The 20,100-nt window shown below is 37.6% G+C and overlaps 2 protein-coding genes across 4 annotated transcripts in view; both read left to right on the top strand.

Moving 5' to 3' along the window:
- Window positions 1–17,541, top strand: part of LOC125767345 (cysteine-rich motor neuron 1 protein) — a 226,182-nt gene extending 208,641 nt beyond the window's left edge. For both annotated transcript variants that reach the window (XM_049433829.1, XM_049433828.1), the window contains exon 3: window positions 12,663–17,541. In XM_049433829.1, the coding sequence (XP_049289786.1) occupies window positions 12,663–13,783 (1,121 nt within the window). In that variant the 3' untranslated portion in view covers window positions 13,784–17,541. The remainder of the gene's footprint in view (window positions 1–12,662) is intronic.
- Window positions 17,542–18,315: 774 nt separating this feature from the next.
- LOC125767364 (uncharacterized) lies at window positions 18,316–19,651 on the top strand. Of its 2 annotated transcripts, none has more exons than XM_049433858.1 (2): window positions 18,316–18,455; window positions 18,522–19,651. In XM_049433858.1, exons 1-2 carry the CDS (start codon window positions 18,406–18,408, stop codon window positions 19,003–19,005), a joined length of 534 nt encoding a protein of 177 aa, XP_049289815.1. In that variant the 5' UTR covers window positions 18,316–18,405; the 3' UTR covers window positions 19,006–19,651. The 2 variants fall into 2 exon arrangements, with proteins under 2 accessions (XP_049289815.1, XP_049289814.1); XM_049433857.1 differs by having other exon boundaries at window positions 18,318–18,455; window positions 18,519–19,651.
- The last annotated feature ends 449 nt before the right edge of the window (window positions 19,652–20,100 follow it).

The raw sequence follows: 20,100 nt of genomic DNA on the forward strand, positions 1-20,100 counted from the left end.
GTTTTGTTTGAAACGATCCAACATTTCGTATGTTGAATTCCATCTGGTAGGGCAATCTTGTTTAATTTTTAATAGCGGATGATTCAAGCTAGTTTGCATTTCGGCCAGCTTTTGGGCAGCTTTTGAGCTTTTTTTGAAATGCATAACGATGCTTTTTACGTTCTCAATCGTTGATTTTATCTTTTGAAGGCCTCTTTGAACCACTAAATTTAACGTATGGGCACCACACGGGAGATGAGAAAGATTTAATATAGTTGCAGCTGATTTCATGTTGGTCGCATTATCCGTGACCAAAGTAAATAATTTATCGGAAATTTCAAAGGTATTAGTTACAGTCGTTATCCAATCGGCTATATTCTTTCCCGTATGGGTAATTGAAAAATCTGAACATTCCAATAAATACGAACACAGTTCGTATTTATTATTTATGAAATGAGCAGTCACTGCACAAAAATTATCATTATTAATGCTAGTCCAACAATCTGCTGTCAGTGATACAGTTGAAGCTATGAGTAATTTACTTTTCACCACCTCCAAAGTTTCGTTGTAAAGTGCCGGTAATGCTGCATTAGAAATACTTTTTCTTGTTGGCAGTTCATATTTAGGGTTTAAAGCTTTAACGAAATCTCCAAAATATTCATTTTCAACTATTGAAAAAGGATGATATTCTTTACATATCATTAAAAGCAATAGAGAATCGATTTTTTTTTTGATTCCGAGCTCATTGGTTTGCTGGGTTGAAAAAAATTGGTAATTGTGGTGCAGACGTTTTGTTGGCCGGAAGTACCTTCTAGAGGGGAATCTATTTCAGAATTTGTTGTCGACAGCGGGTTACTCCTGTACAGCGGAACGGTTGGGTGTTTACGACCGAGATGCCTTTTCAAGTTTGATGTTGATCCCTTGCAGTACGAAACTATCTGCTGACAGTAGCGACATTTAGCACCACTTTCAGATTTCGTGAAATGCTGCCATATATCGCTGGTCATGTGTGCCATAGCGCCGAGCTGAAAAGTACATGGTTACAATGTAAGATTAATTTTCTATTGCTTGTAAATCAGTAGCCGTTTTTCCTATACCTCTTTGTAAGACGGACGTGACCAATAGAATTCGAGTTCTCTCCAACTTCAGATAACAGGCGCTTTGAAGTAATGCCCAGTACGTCACCGGTGAAGTCGAAGTAATCGCCTGATCGCCGAAGAATCTCTTTTGCACTATGCACGGATCTTGCACTTGCAACAGTTCGCAAAAAAATTTCACTGGCCTATGTGTATTCAGGAGCTAATCACGTTGAATCAAAAGTAAGCACGCCACTGGTAAAGTAATCGTCTGATCGCCGAAGAATCTCTTTTGCACTGTGCACAGATCTGACTTGCAATGGTTCACAAATAATTTCACTAGTATGAGCATTTTCTAAGGAAAATGTATTGTTTGGCACTGTCTATACCATCAACACTGTCGATATATAATCAGAGTGTGGTACAGATACTAGTACAGATTGCAGCGATAACACTATTGTACAGTCTGAGCTGTGAGCTATCTGATCCTTAGTGTGTGCTTTGCTTCACTAGTATGTGTGCGTTACAGGGAAACACAATTGATAGGGTGCGGTGAGCCGACTTTAGGGAATCGCGCAAGCGAATATGAAATACGGGACGATTGATATAGAAACACCCAATACTTTAGCGAATCAGCCAAAATTTCTATATCAATCAGTTTCGATCGAGAAAAAAATCGATTCTCTATTGCTTTTAATGATATGTAAAGAATATCATCCTTTTTCAATAGTTGAAAATGAATATTTTGGAGATTTCGTTAAAGCTTTAAACCCTAAATATGAACTGCCAACAAGAAAAAGTATTTCTAATGCAGCATTACCGGCACTTTACAACGAAACTTTGGAGGTGGTGAAAAGTAAATTACTCATAGCTTCAACTGTATCACTGACAGCAGATTGTTGGACTAGCATTAATAATGATAATTTTTGTGCAGTGACTGCTCATTTCATAAATAATAAATACGAACTGTGTTCGTATTTATTGGAATGTTCAGATTTTTCAATTACCCATACGGGAAAGAATATAGCCGATTGGATAACGACTGTAACTAATACCTTTGAAATTTCCGATAAATTATTTACTTTGGTCACGGATAATGCGACCAACATGAAATCAGCTGCAACTATATTAAATCTTTCTCATCTCCCGTGTGGTGCCCATACGTTAAATTTAGTGGTTCAAAGAGGCCTTCAAAAGATAAAATCAACGATTGAGAACGTAAAAAGCATCGTTATGCATTTCAAAAAAAGCTCAAAAGCTGCCCAAAAGCTGGCCGAAATGCAAACTAGCTTGAATCATCCGCTATTAAAAATTAAACAAGATTGCCCTACCAGATGGAATTCAACATACGAAATGTTGGATCGTTTCAAACAAAACCGAATTCCACTAGCATCTTGTATTGCAACTTTGAAAATCTCATGCAAGCTAGAGGAAGAAGATTGGCTCATTATAGAACAAGCTACTAAGATCTTAAAGCTGTTCAATACGGTTACAATCGAAATTATGGCGGAAAAAACGATATCAATTTCAACAATGGGGTTTTTAACTAGGTGAACTTTATTAAGGTTTAACTTATTGATTTAGTAGATGATCTTATACTGGGTCTAAAAACTAGGTTCGAAACAACGAACAATCTTGAAATAGTTTCGTATGCGATTTTACTAGACCCAAGGCTCAAAAAAGATGGATTTTTAGGAAGCGACGCGCAGTACCAAAATGTGTACACGCATATGATAGAAAAGATGATTCCATTCCAAAATAGAATGGATACACAAATTAAAGACAATGCAGAAAAAGATCTTGATAGCGATGACGACATATGGCAACCACTGAAAAAAGTTCACCAAAGCGAGCACACATCAAGTGCAAGAATTCTTGCTGCTCTTGAGCTGGATCGCTACATTTCGGAAAAAAATTTACAGGTCAAATGTGATCCATTTCTATGGTGGAAGGAAAGAGAAGTGATTTATCCAACGTTATCATATTTTGCCAAACAATATTTGAGCATTCCTGCGTCTTCTGTTCCATGTGAACGAATTTTTTCGAAGGCAGGTAACATTCTTACAGAAAAAAGAAATAGATTGACATCAAAAAAATTAAAAGAAATCATTTTTATAAAACAAAATTACCATAACCTGTAAGTCTTATAGTTTAGTAATGAGCTGATAGCAAATAAATAGATAGTAATGTAATCATATGTTCAATTTAATAAAATGCAAGAATCGTAGCCGTTCAATAGTTTATTTTTTTAGCAAAAAAGAAAGATTACGATAGGACTCACCTCATATCCTATTATAGTATTCTGATCCTATCCAAAAAAATAAGTCGATAGTGGTAAATTATATTTACAATCTTATTTAAAGTATTGATTTTATTGTAAATATAAACGAAAGATGAAGGACAATATGACAGATGTAGAAGGAAGTAGAACCAGAAGAAATGTGTGGGTTAAAAGACACTATCAGTATCAGAGCATTCAATTCAGAGACGGTTCTGAACGATTTCGAAAAAAGTCTGTAAAAACATTTCGATTAACATAACATTCGGTACTTTCACACAATTCATCAATGCAATCAAAATAAACCCAACAGCACCAAGCGTTTGTCTACTTGATAAAAAAAAGTCTACCCGTTTATGAAAGATACACGCAGAGCAAAAGGCGAAGAAAACGAAATAAAAATCATCAAATCAAAAAGAAAACAGTGCGTACTGTGAAGTCATACTAGCCGACTACGATTCCGGATGGTTCCAGCAGTTCCAGCAGTTGCAGTGGTTCCAACAGTTCCAACGGTTCCAACGGTTCTAGCTATTCCAACGGTTCCAGTGGTTCCAACGGTTCCAACGATTCCAAATGTTCCGACAGTTCCAACGATTCCGACGGTTCCGGACGATTCCGAACGGTTCCGGACGATTCCGAACGATTCCGGACGGTTCCGGACGATTCCGGACGGTTCCGGACGATTCCGAACGATTCCGGACGGTTCCGGACGATTCCGGACGGTTCCGGACGATTCCGGACGGTTCCGGACGATTCCGAACGATTCCGGACGGTTCCGGACGATTCCGGACGATTCCGAACGGTTCCGGACGGTTCCGGACGATTCCGGACGGTTCCGAGTGGAACCGTCAATTCCATTTCTTCGGAATCGGAACTGGAATCACACGACCCGGAGCCGGATCGGAACCGTGGGTGCATTCCACCGAACCCATCACTACTCATGATAAACCAGTTTCGATCAACTTTGCTCATCGCTCACAAATGCAATCGATGACGATCGAAACGCATATGTTCACGATGCAGAACGGATTGAATGAAGCATGGATAAACCCGAAATAGATTGAATGGTAGTGGTGGGAGTTTGTCTGTTTTATGTTTTTCTGTTATCTACCAACATGCTCCACACCTACATGCCCGCATCAGCAACATCCAGTAAGCGGCAAAAATTGAATTAATTCTAGCTCAGTTGCAAACTGCCACGGCAATCGGATGATGCTCATTCTGTATGGTTGCGACATCGACACCATCTGGTGACTCACTAATGAGTAAAACTCTCGCATGGAGAAACGTTCCCGTAGCGAATAGAGCAAAATTACAAACAAAAAAACACACACACACACACACTTCCCAATCGGTTGGTTTCATCCTTCAACTGAATGATTTTGATTTTCCACATCGAATCCCTAAATTGGGTAGCGAAGTGTGAATAATGTCCCACAAAAAACCTTCCCCCCAAGCCAGTGGATGGCAAACCTCCGATAACGCACATCCCGTTATCCACCAATAAAGCGTACCAAGGGGTTCGGGGGGGGGGCTTTTTTCTATGTCCTTTTTGACAAACGACAAACAAAAGGCAACAGATGAGTTGAGCAATGAGCCGGAAAATGAATTCATCTGCCTCAGCTGTTGTCTGTCCCTCGAGCATTTGTCGGGCTGGACACTGCTTCAGCTGATGATGGCCGTCACAATAATGGGATAAATACTATCCATTTCAAACGTATCACATATTCCTGGCAGTTGATTTGCATTCCCACTAACAAATGATTCCGATATCTTTCATTTGACGATATTCACACGGGTGTTGTTTTTTTGTTATCATCCTTGTGGAACTGTGTTACCCTTCGGGAAATAGCGTAATGTGGCAAATTGAATCGTTGTTCGAGTTAATTGATTTTATTGGTGCAAGCTTACCAAAAAGCTATAATCCCGAGTGTGTTTGTTTCGTCACTAGTTGGGACACTATAGAAAGTCCATTAGTTTAAACGAATTTCTCTTCACTCTTATGTAATTATCATCCCAAAATTGGGTCTTTTTTAAAACGATTGATTATCATATGCATTAACAAATGAGCTTTAACAATTTGATAACAGCATTAGTTCATTAGTAACAGTCACTATGAACGCATTCGGACAACTGACAACTACAGACAACTACAGCGAAGAATTTCACCTCGTGAGACGCTACAAGTCCTCCGGATATTGCCGTTCTGGCCATTTTTGGCTTAATCTTACTTCCGGAGCAAAGCCAGAACATTGAACGGGAACTTTGTTCCAGAGTTCCGGTAACATGCATACATTATGATCTTTAAGTGCAGCAGAGGTTAAGAGAAAAGACCAAGAGAAGTCGGAGTTATCGATTTAAAGCTAAAGAAATATCTGGACAGAATAGAAGTTGTAACATGAAAATGTTAATCAAGTCCATCCATCTGTGGTGAATTCCATCCTGGAATTTGTTGGGAAAAATATCATCACTATGAAGCGGGACGTTGAGATCTTCAAGATCTGTAAGACGACAGTGAATGACAAGAACACATTTATTCCTCAATGTATCATCAGAAGAAAGATGCGATCTTTTGAGTTAAACAGGTCTCGGATGGTCAGGCTAACAGATCATAGGGGGACATGGACTAGAGACTGTTTAAGAAAAGTAAAATTTTCCTCATTTTTGATCAATTCAGAAAAATTTAAAAAATTGATATATTTTAATGCGAATTTGTTGCAATAAGTTTCTTTTCACTCAAATAATGCTTTATATTAATAAAAGAATAAAAAATCAGAAAAAAATTTCAAAAAAATTTTTCACTCGAAAATTTCATAAGGCTTACCCCTTACGTTTTTTTTGAAAAATTTTGCAAAAAAAATGAAATTGATTTATTTTAATGCCAATTGGTTGCAATGTGTTTCTTTTCACTCAAGTAATGCTTTAAATAAAAAAAAGAGTGAAAAATAATAAAAAAATCAAAAAATTCAAAAAAATGAAAATTTACTAAGGCTCATTTTTGCACCAAGTTTTGCCTATAACTCGGTCGGTATACAACGGATCGCCAATCTTTAACCTGTGGTCGATAGATGGCACCAATGGCTACATTTTCTTCTTGGACAGCCATGCTCTCAGGTGTCCGTGTCGGAAGTTATTCGAGGAACCAAGTTCCTTACCCTGTTTGAGAAAATGTAAAATTTTCCTCATTTTTCTGCAATTCAGCAAAATTTTTAAATGTGATATAATTTAATGCGAATTTGTTGCAATAAGTTTCTTTCCACTCAAATAATGCTTTAAATTAGAAAAATAATAAAAAATCAGAAAAAAATTTCAAAAAAATTTTTCACCTGAAAATTTCATAAGGCTTACCCCTTACGTTTTTTTTGAAAAATTTTGCAAAAAAAATGAAATTGATTTATTTTAATGCCATTTGGTTGCAATGGGTTTCTTTTCACTCAAGTAATGCTTTAAATAAAAAAAAAGAGAAAAATAATAAAAAAATTAAAAAATTAGAAAAATTAGAAAATTTTATAAGGCTCATTTTTGCACCAATTTTTGTCTATAACTCGGTCGGTATCCAACGGATCGTCAATCTTTAACCTGTGGTCGATAGATGGCATCAATGGCTACATTTTCTTCATGAACGGCCATGCCCTCAGATGTCTGTGCCAGAAGTTATTCGAGCAACCAAGTTCCTTACCCTGTTTGAGAAAATGTAAAATTTTCCTCATTTTGCCCCAAGTTTTGCCTATAACTCGGTCGGTATCCAACGGATCGCCATTCTTTAACCTGTGGTCGATAGATGGCATCAATGGCTACATTTTCTTCATGAACGGCCATGCCCTCAGATGTCTGTGCCAGAAGTTATTCGAGCAACCAAGTTCCTTACCCTGTTTGAGAAAATGTAAAATTTTCCTCATTTTTCTGCAATTCAGCAAAATTTTTAAATGTGATATAATTTAATGCGAATTTGTTGCAATAAGTTTCTTTCCACTCAAATAATGCTTTAAATTAGAAAAATAATAAAAAATCAGAAAAAAATTTCAAAAAAATTTTTCACCTGAAAATTTCATAAGGCTTACCCCTTACGTTTTTTTTGAAAAATTTTGCAAAAAAAATGAAATTGATTTATTTTAATGCCATTTGGTTGCAATGGGTTTCTTTTCACTCAAGTAATGCTTTAAATAAAAAAAAAGTGAAAAATAATAAAAAAATTAAAAAATTAGAAAAATTAGAAAATTTTATAAGGCTCATTTTTGCACCAATTTTTGTCTATAACTCGGTCGGTATCCAACGGATCGTCAATCTTTAACCTGCGGTCGATAGATGGCATCAATGGCTACATTTTCTTCTTGGACGGCCATGCCCTCAGATGTCTGTGCCAGAAGTTATTCGAGCAACCAAGTTCCTTACCCTGTTTGAGAAAATGTAAAATTTTCCTCATTTTGCCCCAAGTTTTGCCTATAACTCGGTCGGTATCCAACGGATCGCCAATCTTTAACCTGTGGTCGATAGATGGCATCAATGGCTACATTTTCTTCATGAACGGCCATGCCCTCAGATGTCTGTGCCAGAAGTTATTCGAGCAACCAAGTTCCTTACCCTGTTTGAGAAAATGTAAAATTTTCCTCATTTTTCTGCAATTCAGCAAAATTTTTAAATGTGAAATAATTTAATGCGAATTTGTTGCAATAAGTTTCTTTCCACTCAAATAATGCTTTAAATTAGAAAAATAATAAAAAATCAGAAAAAAATTTCAAAAAAATTTTTCACCTGAAAATTTCATAAGGCTTACCCCTTACGTGTTTTTTGAAAAATTTTGCAAAAAAAATGAAATTGATTTATTTTAATGCCAATTGGTTGCAATGGGTTTCTTTTCACTCAAGTAATGCTTTAAATAAAAAAAAAGTGAAAAATAATAAAAAAATTAAAAAATTAGAAAAATTAGAAAATTTTATATGGCTCATTTTTGCACCAATTTTTGTCTATAACTCGGTCGGTATCCAACGGATCGTCAATCTTTAACCTGCGGTCGATAGATGGCATCAATGGCTACATTTTCTTCTTGGACGGCCATGCCCTCAGATGTCTGTGCCAGAAGTTATTCGAGCAACCAAGTTCCTTACCCTGTTTGAGAAAATGTAAAATTTTCCTCATTTTTGCACCAATTTTTGTCTATAACTCGGTCGGTATCCAACGGATCGTCGATCTTTAACCTGCGGTCGATAGATGGCATCAATGGCTACATTTTCTTCTTGGACGGCCATGCCCTCAGATGTCTGTGCCAGAAGTTATTCGAGCAACCAAGTTCCTTACCCTGTTTGAGAAAATGTAAAATTTTCCTCATTTTTGCGCCAAGTTTTGCCTATAACTCGGTCGGTATTCAACGGATCGCCATTCTTTAACCTGTGGTCGATAGATGGCATCAATGGCTACATTTTCTTCATGAACGGCCATGCCCTCAGATGTCTGTGCCAGAAGTTATTCGAGCAACCAAGTTCCTTACCCTGTTTGAGAAAATGTAAAATTTTCTTTTCACTCAAGTAATGCTTTAAATAAAAAAAAAGTGAAAAATAATAAAAAAATTAAAAAATTAGAAAAATTAGAAAATTTTATAAGGCTCATTTTTGCACCAATTTTTGTCTATAACTCGGTCGGTATCCAACGGATCGTCGATCTTTAACCTGCGGTCGATAGATGGCATCAATGGCTACATTTTCTTCTTGGACGGCCATGCCCTCAGATGTCTGTGCCAGAAGTTATTCGAGCAACCAAGTTCCTTACCCTGTTTGAGAAAATGTAAAATTTTCCTCATTTTTGCGCCAAGTTTTGCCTATAACTCGGTCGGTATTGAACGGATCGCCATTCTTTAACCTGTGCAAAAAAAATGAAATTGATTTATTTTAATGCCAATTGGTTGCAATGGGTTTCTTTTCACTCAAGTAATGCTTTAAATAAAAAAAAAGTGAAAAATAATAAAAAAATTAAAAAATTAGAAAAATTAGAAAATTTTATAAGGCTCATTTTTGCACCAATTTTTGTCTATAACTCGGTCGGTATCCAACGGATCGTCAATCTTTAACCTGCGGTCGATAGATGGCATCAATGGCTACATTTTCTTCATGAACGGCCATGCCCTCAGATGTCTGTGCCAGAAGTTATTCGAGCAACCAAGTTCCTTACCCTGTTTGAGAAAATGTAAAATTTTCCTCATTTTTGCACCAATTTTTGTCTATAACTCGGTCGGTATCCAACGGATCGTCAATCTTTAACCTGCGGTCGATAGATGGCATCAATGGCTACATTTTCTTCATGAACGGCCATGCCCTCAGATGTCTGTGCCAGAAGTTATTCGAGCAACCAAGTTCCTTACCCTGTTTGAGAAAATGTAAAATTTTCCTCATTTTTCTGCAATTCAGCAAAATTTTTAAATGTGAAATAATTTAATGCGAATTTGTTGCAATAAGTTTCTTTCCACTCAAATAATGCTTTAAATTAGAAAAATAATAAAAAATCAGAAAAAAATTTTTCACCTGAAAATTTCATAAGGCTTACCCCTTACGTTTTTTTTTAAAAATTTTGCAAAAAAAATGAAATTGATTTATTTTAATGCCAATTGGTTGCAATGGGTTTCTTTTCACTCAAGTAATGCTTTAAATAAAAAAAAAGTGAAAAATAATAAAAAAATTAAAAAATTAGAAAAATTAGAAAATTTTATAAGGCTCATTTTTGCACCAATTTTTGTCTATAACTCGGTCGGTATCCAACGGATCGTCAATCTTTAACCTGCGGTCGATAGATGGCATCAATGGCTACATTTTCTTCTTGGACGGCCATGCCCTCAGATGTCTGTGCCAGAAGTTATTCGAGCAACCAAGTTCCTTACCCTGTTTGAGAAAATGTAAAATTTTCCTCATTTTTGCACCAATTTTTGTCTATAACTCGGTCGGTATCCAACGGATCGTCAATCTTTAACCTGCGGTCGATAGATGGCATCAATGGCTACATTTTCTTCATGAACGGCCATGCCCTCAGATGTCTGTGCCAGAAGTTATTCGAGCAACCAAGTTCCTTACCCTGTTTGAGAAAATGTAAAATTTTCCTCATTTTTCTGCAATTCAGCAAAATTTTTAAATGTGAAATAATTTAATGCGAATTTGTTGCAATAAGTTTCTTTCCACTCAAATAATGCTTTAAATTAGAAAAATAATAAAAAATCAGAAAAAAAATTTTCACCTGAAAATTTCATAAGGCTTACCCCTTACGTTTTTTTTTTTAAATTTTGCAAAAAAAATGAAATTGATTTATTTTAATGCCAATTGGTTGCAATGGGTTTCTTTTCACTCAAGTAATGCTTTAAATAAAAAAAAAGTGAAAAATAATAAAAAAATTAAAAAATTAGAAAAATTAGAAAATTTTATAAGGCTCATTTTTGCACCAATTTTTGTCTATAACTCGGTCGGTATCCAACGGATCGTCAATCTTTAACCTGCGGTCGATAGATGGCATCAATGGCTACATTTTCTTCTTGGACGGCCATGCCCTCAGATGTCTGTGCCAGAAGTTATTCGAGCAACCAAGTTCCTTACCCTGTTTGAGAAAATGTAAAATTTTCCTCATTTTTGCACCAATTTTTGTCTATAACTCGGTCGGTATCCAACGGATCGCCAATCTTTAACCTGTGGTCGATAGATGGCATCAATGGCTACATTTTCTTCATGAACGGCCATGCCCTCAGATGTCTGTGCCAGAAGTTATTCGAGCAACCAAGTTCCTTACCCTGTATGAGAAAATGTAAAATTTTCCTCATTTTTCTGCAATTCAGCAAAATTTTTAAATGTGAAATAATTTAATGCGAATTTATTGCAATAAGTTTCTTTCCACTCAAATAATGCTTTAAATTAGAAAAATAATAAAAAATCAGAAAAAAATTTCAAAAAAATTTTTCACCTGAAAATTTCATAAGGCTTACCCCTTACGTTTTTTTTGAAAAATTTTGCAAAAAAAATGAAATTGATTTATTTTAATGCCATTTGGTTGCAATGGGTTTCTTTTCACTCAAGTAATGCTTTAAATAAAAAAAAAGTGAAAAATAATAAAAAAATTAAAAAATTAGAAAAATTAGAAAATTTTATAAGGCTCATTTTTGCACCAATTTTTGTCTATAACTCGGTCGGTATCCAACGGATCGTCAATCTTTAACCTGCGGTCGATAGATGGCATCAATGGCTACATTTTCTTCTTGGACGGCCATGCCCTCAGATGTCTGTGCCAGAAGTTATTCGAGGAACCAAGTTCCTTACCCTATTTGAGAAAATATAAAATTTTCCTCATTTTTGCACCTAGTTTTGCCTATAAATCGGTCGGTATCCAACGGATCGTCAATCTTTAACCTGCGGTCGATAGATGGCATCAATGGCTACATTTTCTTCTTGGACGGCCATGCCCTCAGATGTCTGTGCCAGAAGTTATTCGAGCAACCAAGTTCCTTACCCTGTTTGAGAAAATGTAAAATTTTCCTCATTTTAGAGTAATTCAGCAAAATTTTAAAAATTGATATATTTTAATGCGAATTTGTTGCAATAAGTTTCTTTTCACTCAAATAATGCTTTAAATTAAAAAAAGAAAAAAAAATCAGAAAAATATTTAAAAAAAATTGCCACTCGAAAATTTTATAAGGCTTACCCCTTACGTTTTTTTGAGAAATATTGCAAAAAAATGAAATTGATTTTTTTTAATGCCAATTGGTTGCAATGGGTTTCTTTTAACTCAAGTAATGCTTTAAACTAAAAAAAGAATAAAAAACAATAAAAAAATTAATAAAAATCCATAAATTTGCCCATCTCCTAAGCAAAGGCGGATCCCGTTTCATGTCCTTGCCGATTATACTAGCCCACTTATTCGCTTATACAAGTTTGATAGTTAGGCAGAGAGAAAAGTATATTAATTATGCTAGTTTAGGTATTGTACACATGTATTCCGTTTCAACTCATGTGTCTCAAACGTTTCATTTCAACTCATTTTTGTTTCAACTCACTCGCACATTTTCGTTTCAACTCACGTATTTACTCTTTTTGCAACTCGACTCACCACGGCCACATGCCTACACTCATGAGTGAGTAAGTGAAAAAAGAATCGCTAAAACTCCTCCTTGTGAGAGAACGAAACTCGTTCAATACAACTTTTTAACTCACTGTCTCACTCTTATTCACTTTGCACATCTCTAAAGCGGACGTACGATCACTCAGCAAGGTCGAGACAAAATTTTCTTGAAAGATAAACGTTACACGTCTAATACAAACAATTCTCTTAATGGCATCCTTTACCTTCTCTGTATCTCTTCTCTACAGATCTCGAAATGCGTTGCCAGAACGTGCAGTGTTACAGCGACTGCCCATCGGATAGCTTCCTGGTAAACCCGCTCGACACAAATGACGCTAAGGAGGATGAGACAGAACCCAGCGAAACATCCACCATCCCGTCGGATGCGGCCGGTCGAGTAAAGCGTGCGATCGCCATGAACAACCATGCCCATGGACCGATCAAAATCATCCCGATCGCGTTGCAGTTCTTTTACCCGAACAATCTACAGGCACAGCGACGGCTGAAGCGTGACATCGACCCAACCGAACTGGTGGAGGCGGCAATGGATTACAGCGAAAGCGAACCACACCTGCAGGACCTGTGCTGTCCGAAATGCGTCTGTCAGCCATGTCCGGAGTTACCGAGCTGTCCGCCAAACTTTAAGCTCACCATCGACCCCCACGAGCAGACGGGCCAACCGGGCAAATGCTGCCCATCCTACCAGTGTGAACCACTGAATCAATGCCACTCCAAGAAACATCAGGCTTATTACCAGGACAACGAAATCTGGCAGGAAACTGCCTGCACCACCTGCAGGTGTGAAGCCGGTCTGCCCAGATGCGAAATGCCGGCCTGCAAACCGCTCAACTGTGAGCACCAAATAAGGCTACCGGACCGTTGCTGCCCGGTGTGCGATGCGGAAAAGTCCATCTTCTGCGAGGACCACAACTGTGAACTTCGCTGCCGCAACGGGTACGAACGGCGCGGTGCCTGTGCCCTGTGTAGATGCGTACAACCATCGGCGAACACAACGGATCCAACGACACCGGACGATAAAACGACCGAAACTACCGCTCTGGTAGCGAACTTCACTTCCGCGGACGGTGCTACTACGCACGATATCGCCAGCAAGGGAGAGCTTGATGCAGATGAAGGATTGTTCAACAGACTACCAAACTTTGTCTGGTTTTTGGTCATCATTCTCGCTATACTGTCTGCCTCGATTATCCTGTTTCGCATGGTGACCGTCGAGTGTCTTAAGAAGGGTCTAAAGATGCTTTTCACCTGCAACCAGATACCGCAACGTAAAAGTGCGTACAACCGGGTGTCCAGTACGGTTCCTGTTACAGCTCCAGCAAATGGAACGGCAGCAAACAGTATGGCCTAAGACGTTTTGATGTTGTTGCTGTTGTGCGTGTTATCAGGACGAAAAAGCCACGATGTAACGATGAGGCAGCAGATTGTTTTTTTTTTTCTTTCGTTTATCATTAACTTCAAATTTAAATTACTTTCCTCGACAATTTTTTAAAATTTTACTTACAATTTTACACAATTTCTAAAGACGATATTTAGTTTGTTTTTCACTTCTTTTTTCCTCATATTAATGCACAAAATTTGCCGAGTCTTTTTTACCCCTTTTTTCATTCATTAAGAACGACCAGCTCGTCTTGCTTATAGCAATATTAAAATAATACCTTCGAACTTATTAAAATTTCTCCCAAAATATTCTATACAACATTTTTTTTCTACTACAAAAAAAAAAAATAGTAAACATCTACTTCCCATCCATATAATTTAATATAACAAACGAAACATGAAAGCAGAAATGCTCCAAACGCGTGAGAACGAAAACGAAGAAAAAAAAGAAAACAAACAAAACAACCATAATTTGTGATAGTACTCTGAAAATGTGAAGCAAACAAAAAAGAAACATTTGCACTACAGCAGTACCATGCTGTGCAAAGCGATAAGCGATAAACGATGAGAAGACGAGAGACGTGCAGAAAAGCGAATGATACGCGAAACAAAGCGAAACAAAGCACTTGTGGAGGCGCAAAAAAATCGAAGCTAAAGGAGAATTCGAAGAATCCACAAATATGGATGGTTTTGGATCTCGTGCAAGATGAAAATGCAAACTGTATGATGATATTTTCACGTAAAAAAGAGAAGAAGAAAAAAAGCTAGAAAGGCTGCATTAGGCATAAAACTAAGGTGGGGACGCGCGCTCGCATCGTACGCAACTGGTAGAATGGTAAACTCTACGCTACATTAAGCTTAACGTTATACAAAACTATATACGTATTCCTACGTTAGTTATCGCTAGTGTTAAATATTACGAAATATTTATTTAACGGATCGGAACCGCCAAAACACACAGCACACACGTGAGCAAAAAGAGAGACCGGGGGGGGGAAAAAGCAATTTTTTTAAAATAATTTTTTCGTTATTTTTTTCGTTAAACACACTCGATTCTAAGAGCAAACGACACCATACTGGCCATTTCTTGCACACACACACAGGAAAAAAAATCCCCCCCGTGAACCGTCAGCTGAATTGTGATCAATTTTTGTGTTTCGTGTTACTTTCGAAATCCGTTTAAACTTCTTTAATTGTCCTTATTTTTTGTTTCTTTAGTACGTGTGTGAGTGTATTGTTTTTTTTTTTTTTTAATTTGTGTCACTTAGTAAAAACCGAACTTAGTAATTGTTTTCGCGTTTTGGTGAGGTTTGGTACGTTTGCCAACCACTTTGGCTGTTCTATAAATGTATTATTTCAAGACTTTGTACACGAAATGCCACCTTTTCCTTTTTTTTTGTTTTTGTTTTTGTCGTTACATTTAGTATTACCTCGATAATGAACGGGGATTCTTTTTTTATTTTGAGTTTTGTTTTGCTTATAAATAAAACAAAGCATAGAGATTAAGGTGGACCACCATGGCAATGGTGAACAGTGGTTTGTTGGGAAGCTTCCGTTGTAAAGGAAGTAAACCGGACCAGCATATAATGGGCCATTTGCGCGGTGTAGTAGGGCCATATTTCAATCAAAACTGCAAGAGAGAGAGCACAAAAGTGACACAGACAGTGCGATTGTACCTATTGGAGACAAAACTAGAAGAAACATTACAAAAAAAAAACCAACGCACACAACCGAACATACCGTTTTTGCTGAACATATGATATAAAATCAATGCTTCCAGAAATGATACAAAAAAAAACTGCTGCTGTTACAACACTAAGCGGAAATTTAAGCGAAACTAAAACACAGTAAAAAGCTGAACCACGTGTTTGCAAAAGCGAATAATTAACACACGAAAAAAAAGTATAAACTAAATACGATCGCCTGAACGGCATGCCGTACCACAGATACACAAACAAGCAGAAGATACAGATCGTAACAGGTAACATAAAATCAAAGCTAACAACAGTTCCTGGCTAAAAACCCAAAACGAGCAACTTTTCCTCAAGTGATTGTAAAAAGAAAAAGCTTCTAAACTGCTTTACTGTCCACCGTACGAAACGACCATTAGATTAGGGCAGGTACTAATAGCACACACACACACCTGGTCATTGCATATCTCTTCCCACAAAAGCGCAACACGCCGATTTAATCAAAAGTACACAAGTAACAAAACCGAGACTATTAACGAGACCAGCTCTAGCTATACGTACTCAAAGTAAGCTCAGCATCATCACCCCCTTTCGATGGCGGAACGTTTGAACCAGGGGCGAATTTGGGCGGAAGGAAAGCTTCTACAGCTGTCCGCGCTCCCTTTAATGTGTCGCTTCTGCTTTAATACCCTGTAATCCTACATTCGTCTAAAAGAAAACATTCATTCGATCGCGTAGTTATTCAATTCATCTCATCCCGCGCTACATGTTAAACCGCATCGCGATCGCTTATCGACCCATATTCACATCATTCCTTTCGTGTCCCTTTGTCTTCTCGTATAAATATATGTGTATGTATCTTAAACATAAAGCAATGCAACTGAATGCATCCGTAGTTATTGTCATGGGACAAAGTAAAAGGAGAAAACGGGATAAAATGGTAACATACACACACAAGAAAAGAAAAATACCGCAACTGTACAAAAATAATGCTCGTTACAAATTCATAAAACACAACAAAAAAATCTTTGATAATGAAGAAATTTATAAACATGTTTAAGCGGGACAAGTTTTACTTTTTGAATGCATTGTATGATGCAAAAAGTTCCTTTGCGTATTACACCCTTCGTATGTCTGACACAAAATGGTTTTTATTTTATTGTTTGATTAAACTTTCCTCCCCCAAAAACCTGTTCAGTATTGTTAAACACTCATTCGTATTCCAATTAAACTTTCTTTGATTTTTTTTTCTTTGTTTTCTACTTTTCTTTTACATTTTTAAACATTAAACTTTACAAAATTCATTTTTTAAATTAGCTTCCACACATTAAACTTGCTTGCTTGAGCAGTACGGGCAACATAAGTAATGCTTGTTATCATGCTGTAAGCCGAATTTAACTGCTTTATAACTGATACAAATCTGAAAACAAACAAAACACAACCCCCCCTACCCGAGGAAGCATTGATGATTGCAACAGAACAAAAAAAAATAAATATGTACCAAAACTCATTGTTCAATGTTTTTTGCCGCCAGCGCGATGCAACAAATGGGAGAAGTAAAGCAAACAAAAATCCTTGTCCTCTAATTCCTAAGTTTTTGCGTGTGAAAAATGCTTAAAACAAAGCTAAACATAATGTGCACCCTTTAGGGACGGTCCCACTAGACAGCCGAGGTGCCGATTCAATCGTACAGTACAGTTGTAAAGAAACAGGATACAAAACCAAATCAATTCGAGATCAAATCAGAGGAGAAAAACAAAAAACAAACACCCACATACAAATCAAAGGAAATATTGTTTTTTTTTTTGGTTTTCCCGCCAATACGCTGTGGCGCTGTGGGAAAACGGCGCGTGTTGGTCGGGAAGGGAAATGGATAGGGAAATCGAAATCGGTTTGAGAACATTATACTATTGTGAATAGTTATGAAGCGAATGTAAGGGAGTTATGTAATTTGTAAAAAGAAGTATAATATACAGATAGACAAATAAGAAATATATAAGCATACGAATTCGGATGAAACTAAATTACAAAAATATTACACTGGAGTTGTGTTTTTTATTTATTTCGCCTATTGTTTGCAACACAAAAATGCCGAAATATTTACACGCCTTCATCTGTTTTAGGATCTGCGCATTGGAATGAACAATATCACAATTATTTTTCTTAATTCAGGTCTCATTTTGGTTCTCTAATAATAAAACTCTCCGTTTTCTGCCGCACAATCATGAGCACGTGACGGCCACTTTTTAAATTCAAAACAACAAGAGAGCATCCATCAGAAGAGGTATCATGAACCGCCGTTCGATTGTACCGCAAGCAGCAGAAACCAAAATCAAAAACGAGTTTTCAACACCAAGAGAGCATCCACATGAGGAGGTTACTTTTATCCTGTAGCTGATATGCTACTGATCGTATAGCTGTCCTTTTTACTCATGGTATCATTGATCGTAATTCGAGATGCTCCATCAATGATAACAAGTGGGAAAGGGACCGCAATATGAAACGTTCAGCTGGCGAACAGTGGTTAGTGTTACCTCCTATAATGGATGCTCTCTTGTTGTTTTAATTTTTAAAACCGGCCGTTTTTTTGTGACGAAATCCAGAAGCAACTTTCTCCGGAGTTTCATTATCCGAAACAACAAGAGAGCATCCCATGAAAGAGGTAACATTAACACGCCGTTCAATTATGCCGCAAGCACCCGGCAAAAACCGAAATCAAAAATGATTTTTCAACACCAAGAGAGCATCCAACGAAGGAGGTTACTTCTCTCCTCCAGCTGTTACCCTAGCGCTTCCGCTAGCCTCCATGTTGCTACGATTGGCGCTGGCTGCGGCGACAGCACGAACTGTCAGCGCTGTCATCAATGTCAACACATTTGTCTCCAAGGGACGCACTAGTTGCATGTTGACGAAATATTTCTACTGTTTTTTTTCCGATAAATACAACGTTTGGTAGGTTAATCTCTGTAAAATACCTTTTCCCAGTGTACAAACAACCTTTTCTCCATATTGCAGCAGCATGAATTCTCAAAATCGTGCCGGTGGCAAAACCAACGCGCAGACAAAACCAACGCAGGCGCCAAGCGCAGGCGAGAGCTACCGGTACCGGCGTGAACGATTGCGCCAGCTAGCGCTTGAAACGATCGATCCGAACAAGGATCCAATTAGGCAGCATCTGCTACAAACGCAATGCAAAAGGCAGCAGGCCAATCCTGCCGCGAAAGAAACGGAGAAAACACCGTGGATGATGCAACTGGAAAAACATGGCATCGAGCCGAAAAAATCGCCCTTGCAAATCGATTCTCCGAAAAAGTGCTCACCGATTCCCTACGTTTCTGTACCGCAGCGGCAGCATCCGTGTATGTTTTGTATGCTTACGCACCAAAGATCGAACTACCCGTACGGTAACTGGACCGTACAACTGGAACAAAACCACGAAACAGTTTTCCTTCCTGCTGGAACCGATGATAATTCCACCACCGCCACCGAACGTACACCGTAAGCCACATCCCAGTCATCTGATGTTTTATCCTGTTCCACCACCACCAATGGATGTCGTGCCCGTACCGGCAACAAATGTAAACAAACGTATTATACATTTTTGTTTCAGAAAGTAATGGTTTAGATAGATACAATGATGGAAAATTTCTGTGTAATTTTCAACAAATCACTGTGTATCCTGTTAAAAGTCCTTTTTTGTAACAGGATGGGAACAAACCCCCCAACTATTACGCAAATAATAGAAGAGAGATGCTTCCAACATTACGTTTTGTTACGATAGGAAAGGACAAGGGGAATAAAAATTCACAATTTATAGTTGAGAACCATCCCTTATTAAACAATTGCACAAACCAACAAACAACTCAACACAAGCCACCCTCACCTGTGGTAGTGGTTTGCCCGGCTCGACTAATAACTTCAAATTTGAACCAAACTTTCTGCGGCATTTCAAACTCTCGCCTCGATACTGTAGTAACTTTCTCCCCGGTTGTAACAACTTCTTGGCCATTTCTTTTTCCAACAAAATAATCACGTAACCCACTCGGTCGCGGTCATACCTGGTGCCTAGGTGTATGAGGTTGTTAAAGCGACGCTCGAAAATCGATAAATACTTTCGCAAGTTGAAGCTTTTCACAAATAAGCCAATAAACTCATTGCGCACAACTCGTAAAGGCCAATTAATAATTTCTGGATGAAGTTTTGCGTATTGTTACGTTTTGTGCTGTTCTGACGACCGGCACTAGAACTAAAGCTCTTCGGTGGATTACTTTGTACCGATCATTGTACTTTGTTGAGCAAATAATTACGTAGGCATTTAATGGGGGTTTGCTAGGATTTACTAAAAGCGAGAAAATAGCAAAAGAAAGCTGTTCGTTGGCTAATTAACTAAGAAAAGGTTTTGTAGCATAATCGTAAAAAAGCTACCGGTTAATTTGTAACAGCTACTAAGAACATACTTAGGAAACTGCTTTCCAAACTTTTTTGCATTAAAGACTTCAGATCGAAGCAAAGAATTTTTGCACCATGCGGCACTACGATATAGTAAAAGCTGCCTGATCTTGACGAATATCAACGGATTAGTAGAAAAGAATTGTTT

Source organism: Anopheles funestus, chromosome 3RL (genome assembly GCF_943734845.2).
Source record: "Anopheles funestus chromosome 3RL, idAnoFuneDA-416_04, whole genome shotgun sequence".
Classification (NCBI taxonomy): Eukaryota; Metazoa; Arthropoda; class Insecta; order Diptera; family Culicidae; genus Anopheles; species Anopheles funestus.